The 7026-nt window shown below is 46.5% G+C and overlaps 1 protein-coding gene across 1 annotated transcript; it reads right to left on the bottom strand.

Annotated features, from left to right (window-relative positions):
* Positions 1–264: 264 nt before the first annotated feature.
* On the bottom strand, positions 265–1949 carry Dusp28 (dual specificity phosphatase 28). The gene is made up of 2 exons (XM_026414769.2): positions 1465–1949; positions 265–1198 (listed from the first exon to the last, which is right to left on the bottom strand). Exons 1-2 carry the CDS (start codon positions 1855–1857, stop codon positions 881–883), a joined length of 711 nt encoding a protein of 236 aa, XP_026270554.2. The 5' UTR covers positions 1858–1949; the 3' UTR covers positions 265–880.
* Between the last annotated feature and the right edge of the window lie 5077 nt (positions 1950–7026).

Below are 7026 nucleotides of genomic sequence, written 5' to 3'. Positions count from 1 at the left end.
CAGCTATTTGGACTCCTCAGAGGCAAACCCAGGGCTGCTCTGCAGGGCGGGGACTGATTCTGACCTTCAGGGAGTGGTGCAGCTTTGTGCTGATCATGAGGCAGGAGGAAGATCTCCAGTGCCCAGGCTGTGTGATACAGGTGTGGAGGCCACTGCGCCCCAACAGAAGAGCAGAGCCAGGAGGAGCTGAGGCTCTGGACGAGGGTAGAACAGTGAAGGAATGGAGAGGCACACAAACACCAACTACAGCACTTTACTCTTTGCTTTATACATATTAGCCAAAGACTGCAGTATCTGTAATTCATGGAATCACCGAGTGCTGTTCTCCTTCCCCACTATCTTATTTAAGGAGTGTGGACTGTGACTAATTTCCTAGGAGTTTAAAGGCCAAAGAACATCAGATGGCCTATCTGAACTAGGGAGTCCATCCTCCACAAGGAGGCCGCAGAGGGCTGCCTGCTGCTGGGTCAGGCGCCACCTTGACAGGCGGAGGAGGCTTATCCAGCCTCCCTAAGCACTGAGGCTCCAGCAAGTCCAGCCTCCCTAAGCACTGAGGCTCCAGCAGGCCTGAGCAGCGCATGCCCTCAGCTGTGGGTCCTGCGCTCAGCCCTGGGAAAGGGCAGGAGGAGTTCTGGCAGCTGGGACCCGGTCCCCGTCCCCACCTCTGGTTTAGATTTGACCAAAATCTACGAACAAACGAAGCTGACCAAGGGTGAGAGGAAGAGATGGTCGGTCTTGGCAGCGGCTTCCCAGTCCCCTCCTTTGAACTGCACTTCAGGAAGACGCGGCTTGGGGGAAGTGGAGCCCGGCCGCGGCGGTGACCAGGGCACGTCCCGCCTCTCGTTAGCAAACGCCCTTCCCGCCCGGCTTCAGGAGAAGGCTACCGCGCGGCTGGCTGGGGTCCATGTCGCGCGCTTCCGGGGTCAGCGGGCTCCAGGGCCTGGCGGGGCTGGCGGGGCTGGTGTGCCTGGTGGACCTCGCGGGCCTGGTGTGCCTCGCGGGCCTGGTGTGCCTGGTGGACCTCGCGGGCCTGGTGTGCCTCGCGGGCCTGGTGGGCCTCGTGGGCCTGGTGTGCCTCGCGGGCCTGGTGTGCCTCGTGGGCCTGGCGGGCCTGGGCCTGGATGATCTGCTCGTACTTCTCGAGCTGACACCAGAAACCCGGATTGGGTTCGGCTACCGGGCGGGCGATCTTGACAGTCTGCGAACAAAAGAGGAACCCAACGTCAGCCCGCGGGGGTTTCGCAGAACTCCGGCCCGGGCCACGCCAGGCGAGACCAGCCGCGCGGAAGGCCCGCCCCTGAGAGCAGGCCCCGCCCAGCTAGAAGGCCCGCCCCCGAGTCGACCCCGCCCCGGCCGGGGAGGCCACGCCCAGTCAAGCCAGAGGGCTTTCTCTGGGTGGGCCCCGCCCCCGCCCCCTACCGGAAGACGCACCCTCGAAGCGGGCCCCGCCCCGGAAGCCCCAACCTGAAAGGCCCGTTCCAGGGAGAGGCCGCGGTATCGCATGAGGTAGGCAGTGCAGACCGCGGCTGAGCGGCTGCGACCGTTCTTGCAGTAGACCAGGCAGGCGCCACCGGCGCGCACCGCGGCCTCCATGGCGGCACAGGTGGGTTCCAGATGCACCAGCAGGTCCTCGTGCGGGTCGTCGAAAACGGGCACCCGCAGCTCGGCCACTCCGGGCGCGCTTGGGCCGGGCTGCAGGCGGGAGACGTTGACACATAACGTGATGCCCGAGCGCTGCAGCAGTTCCGTGGCGCCCGCGGCGCGCGCGTTTCCGAGGAAGAGCGCGGGGGCCACGAGCGTGAACGTCGGCGGCGCGACCTCGGGGGACCTGCTCTGGGCAGCTCTTTCCGGGCCCATCGCGGTGACCGCCCCGAGGGTCTACTTAGGGCCGATGTCCCGCCCGCGCCTGGGCCCGCCGGGCGGGGTTAAGGTTAGGGTCAGCTGCGGGTGGCTAGGGCGGGACCTAGCATTGGCCCTCTGATTGGGCGTGGCTTGGGCGTGGCCTGGCATTGACTCCGATTGGCCGTGGCGTGGGTGGGGCCTCGCTCCCGCTTTCTGATTGGCGGAAGGCAGGCGTCTCAGGACCCCACAGTGTTCCCTACTAGCTTGAGCCATGCGGCCCTGTGCTGGAAGGGTGGTTGGTAGACGTGGACATGGACTGGATCGAGTAGCAGCTAATCCAACACTGACCGGCGTCCTTCTGGCTTTCATAAGGACCTCTTGGTTGTCCTATGGGCTATTGACAGAAGGCCACTTGGTTTCCTGTGGGTTTTTTTTTTTTTTTTAATTCTCATCAGGTATACATGACAGCAGAATGCTCTTTGATTCATTGTATACAAATGGAGCACATTTTTTCACTTCACTGGTTGTACACGAAGTAGGGTTACCTTCATGCAATCATACATGTTTCTACGGTAATGATGTCCTCCTGTGGGTTTTTGTTATTGTTGCAGAGTTATACCTTTATCTATTTCCTAATAAATTGTCCTTTGTCATCTTTGAGTTTATTTCCCTTTTTATTGCAAAACATGGTTCATATAAAGTAAAACTATTTACCATTAGCTTTTTGTCATTTCTTCATAGTGATATACCTAGCCTAGTTATCTCATTAGATTAGAAGCCAGCTTGTCACAAGTTATGAAGGATTCATTTCTGTTTTCTGTAAAAATATCAGGATGTCTGTATGGCCTGGCCATTAGTTGATGTTGTAAAGCTGATTGGAATGCCTGCCCGTGCCCTGAACTCACCCAGGTCCGGTTTTCCCTGACCAGATAACCACCCTTTCCTAAACCTTAGTGACGCCTCATAAATTCTGGCCTTCCCTGGCCAGACAATGACCCTCTCTGAGTCTCTAAGATCTCCATAAATTCTGATGCCGGGGCCAGCAAAAATGTAAACTTGTGTTATGCTCCTCAGAGTGTTGTTATCTGTAACCCCCCCTTTGTGTAACTTTTTGGGCTATAAAACTGGGCCACAAAGAAGCCTCGGGGCTGTCTTGTTCCCGCCGTTTTGGGAGGGAAAGGCAGCCCGGCCGGTCGAAATAATAACCTTGCTTTAATTTGAATTTAATTGGAGTCAGTGGTCTTTTCTTGCGTCCTGGTCTAACATTTTGGAGTTCCCCAGCGAGATGACCCTGCCCGGCCAGACCACAAGAGCAGACTGCTGGAAATTCTGAAGCCGGCCTTCGCTCCAGGGCTCCGGGCTGGAGAGCCACTCTAGGGGGTGCGCAACTTGAGACGTTCCAAGGCCTCGGAGTGAGCCTTCGTCCCCGGAGCACTGCAGTGAACTGCCGCACTAAAACTCTCAGCAAGCACCTGGGGGAGGAGGCCTCCATAGGTAAGTGGCGCCTTTATAACATCTGGTATCCGGTTAAGGGAGATCTCTTCTGATGACAGAGAGGTGGCCTGGCGAGGCTCACATATACTCCTGTCCGGACAGTAACGAGAAATCGTTCTGTCTTCTGTTCTGTTCTGTAGGGAATTCCTCTGGAAGGGTAGAGAGGTGCCGACGGGCACGCACGCACTCCTACCCCGGAGCTTTGGCAAGACGTTGCATTGCTCTTCTGTTTTTCTGTTTCGGCGCTGGGTTTCTGTTTTCTTGTATTTTGTTCTGTGTTCTATATGTTTTTTGTTTGTTTGTTTTTGTGCGTTCTGTTGTGTGATTTCTGTGTTAAAAACTTAAGGATATTGGATGTGAAAATGGGTAATAAAGCAAGTCAGCCTGACACCCCTTTGGACTGTGTTTTAAGGAACTGCGATGAACTTTACCCCCCTTTGTTAAGCAGGAGGAGAGAAGCCCCTAGCTGGCTGCTTGAAGCACCTCCAGTGCAGAGGGCAATGCCTGCTGGGGACCTAAGAACTGAGTATCTCCCAGGTTAACAAGTGAAACTCCTTTAAAACCCCTTGTCCCTCCAGATCAAGAGAGTCCCCTGTGTTTCTCCTTTGTTAGCAAAGCAATAAACCTCCCTTTTTCTTTTTCTCAAAACCCTGTCCTCATTATTAAATTGGCATTAATTGGCTCTAAGGTCAGGAACCAAACTTTCAGTTACAAATTTTGATACCCCCCCACCCCCAGAACTGACTACTGAAATGTTAAGAGATGGAGTGTGCTTGGGGTGGAATCCTGTAAGTAAAAGGAGGGACTGAGGGACTCCCAGCAGCTGCCGAAGCCCTGTTGCTTCGGGGATTCCCTCCTTCCTTCCCTGTACTGTAAGGATTATGCCACCTTTGTCTTCTTGAAAAGAGAAAAAGAAAAAGGAGACACTTAATGCAGTAAAGTCGCCATGGAGACCCTTGATTTTATATTTCAGGTTGCCCCTCTGTGAAAACATCTGGTCCCCTTGTGGGGACATCTATGGTGCCACTGGTGTAGGAGATTTTTCTCTTATCTGCTCTGTTTTAAATGGTTTCTGTCTGTCAGCCATAGTCTGGAGCTCCTGTCTGTCCTGTGTCTTTGTTTCTGGCCCTTTAAGACATGTGCAATAGTGTGTTGATATTATAAATTGTTTCTTGGGAATGATCTTGGCTGAATGTGTGTCTAAAAGATGATGTTTTATTGTAACAATCTGGTATCTGAATGGGTTTTTAATGCATTGCACAATGCTGCAGTTAAAAGTTGGGTTTAGGTAATTGTTTAGTTTATGATTTCAGATAATTCATGCCAGAGAACTTAAATACTTAGGATGGAAAACTAAAGAACTCTACTTCCAAGTTGGCAAGTAACTTCCTAATCATTCAGTCTTTTTTTTTCACCAATTTTGAATTGGGTAGCCTGGGAAAATGTTACTGTGTGTACCAGTGCATTAATTTGGACAAGGATAGTAAATCATAGTATGGTATCTGTTGACAAAACAAGATGTAAAGATATAAAATTTTGTGAATTGTATCTTAAACTTGTATCATAATTTTCAACATCGGAACCTGAAAATTATGACTTATGGTTAAATTGCATTAGGCCTGAGGTGTCTGTTCAAAATAGCAGTTTTTCCCTGCTCCTTCAGACCTCAGCCAGGACTTATGTTGAAATGCAAATGAAAGAAGCCTGCAAGCTCAGTAGGAGACTGATCTGAGACCTAAGGAAAAAATGTAAATTGTATGGTATTTACTAATTACTGGCCAGTCATTTTTACTAGGACTCTTGTTTTTTCCTTAGATTCTGTATTTTTTGAGCTCATGATTTTGACCCTACAGACCTAGGTTAATGTTTTTCTGATCAGTTCTATCTTTGACCAACTGTGGAGTTTTTGAAACATTGCAATGGAGATTTCACCTGCGAAAATCTACTAAGGCCTTTACTATTGTTATGTGTGCACACTTTTGTTATGTGTTGTATGTCTATATATACATATGTCCGTATATCATATATATGATATACAAATTAACATATATAAGGAGCGCTCATAAAAACAAATTTAAAAAAAGGATCCAAAGATCTTTAATTCATGTGATTTAAATGGTTCAATTTAAATTGGATAAACAGATAAAAATAAATGTCTTTAAAATTTAAGCTTACAAGTTTTTCTAGGTGTTCAAAACCCTCATAAAATATTAATGTCTATAAAATGTCTAATATGCCTTGGTTCTAGGACTTTTCCTTCAACAAAAAATGGTTTACACTGTTCAATACATTTGTCTAATATTTTGATAAATAAGTAAAGTAAATTTGATATGGGATTATTCATTCATGGGTACTTTTGTTAGATATCTGATTGATTTACTATGGTCTGTATAAGTTTGTACTAAAGTCTGTATAAGATTGTAAAAATCAGTCATGTGTTAAAGAGACAAAAATTTCTTAAAACATAAGTTTACCCATAACATTGTGTTTATTAAGTTTTATTTTTTTCCTAGAGCAAGCAACCATAAAAATTAAACAACTGGTTAAATAAGAACTGTTATTTTAGAGCACTGTACTGCCATTTCTTTAAAAGTTAAACTTGGTTAATGTAGAAACATCAATGTAATTGTGATGCTATTAATGTGCTCATATTTTCCAGGTATACAAGTCTGTAAGGTAGAAACTTTGAAAGAGCATTATATCAAGCTGGTGTTCAGAAGTTGTATGGTAAAAAATATATTGGGGATTTATTTACCTGTTATCAATAAGATATGTAAAGTTTTGTTACTTCTTACATTGGGGAACAATTTAAATGTATTCTTAAGTTAATGAGAGCCTAATCTATGTAAAGGTTAAAAACTTTCAGCCTTTCTTTAATTCATGTTTTAAATGTGATATCATATGGTGTTAGCTAATGTTCATGTGACCTCAAACAATTTATGTAAAATTTGTAAAATGATAATTAAAAATACAAAGATCAGCTTTAGAACTAAAACACTTAAGATTTATAAAGAGCCCTGCCTTACCTGAGATGAGGCTCTGTGTCCCATCTTACTACATGTGAGAATGACTATGAAAACAGTAGGCCAGATTTTAGTTCATTTAAAGTTATGTTCAAAAGTTGTTTTTTTTTTTTTTTTTTTGTTGTTGTTGTTGTTTTTTCTGTCAAGATTACTAGGATCTCAAACAGGGGATATAATGTATAACTCAGCCAAAAATTCAGGGAAGCTGTTACACGAACTAAGTGTTTTTACTCTTGTTAATTTTATTTTGTAATTTCCTTATAAGTGATCTAAAGATTCCCTGTTAGTGTTTTACAGAAGTGTTGCTTTAAGAACACAACATGGGTTAGTTCGAGATAGTAAGCCATCACCTACAAGACAGATAGGATAATACAGATCCCAATTAATAAAAAGATGAATAATTATAAAGTTATAGACATTAAAGCCCAGTACCCTTAATATAAGGCTGTTAAAATTTATTTGCTGGATGTTTAAGATTAAGTTTTTAAATTAAAGTTAAATTAAAAGGGCCAGAAAAACCAATATTTGGCTCTTGCCCTCTAAGTCAGTCTGAATCCAGGGAACAGGGGACTTCTCTAAAGAGCTTTGCAACTCTGGGCCACATAACCTCCCGATCAGGGAGACTAATGAGACCACTGGAGAACAGAAAGCCAATCAGTGCATTTGC

Source organism: Urocitellus parryii, chromosome 1 (genome assembly GCF_045843805.1).
Source record: "Urocitellus parryii isolate mUroPar1 chromosome 1, mUroPar1.hap1, whole genome shotgun sequence".
In the NCBI taxonomy this organism is placed as follows: domain Eukaryota; kingdom Metazoa; phylum Chordata; class Mammalia; order Rodentia; family Sciuridae; genus Urocitellus; species Urocitellus parryii.
Note: the sequence above shows the minus strand (reverse complement) of the source record. Positions and strands in the feature narration are given on the sequence as shown.

Coding starts and splice junctions, on each gene's coding strand:
- Dusp28 (XM_026414769.2), bottom strand. CDS start 1,857: ATGGGCCCGGAAAGAGCTGCCCAGAGCAGGTCCCCCGAGGTCGCGCCG. Junction 1,199..1,464: donor CCCTGGAACGGGCCTTTCAG/GTTGGGGCTTCC, acceptor TTTTGTTCGCAG/ACTGTCAAGATCGCCCGCCC.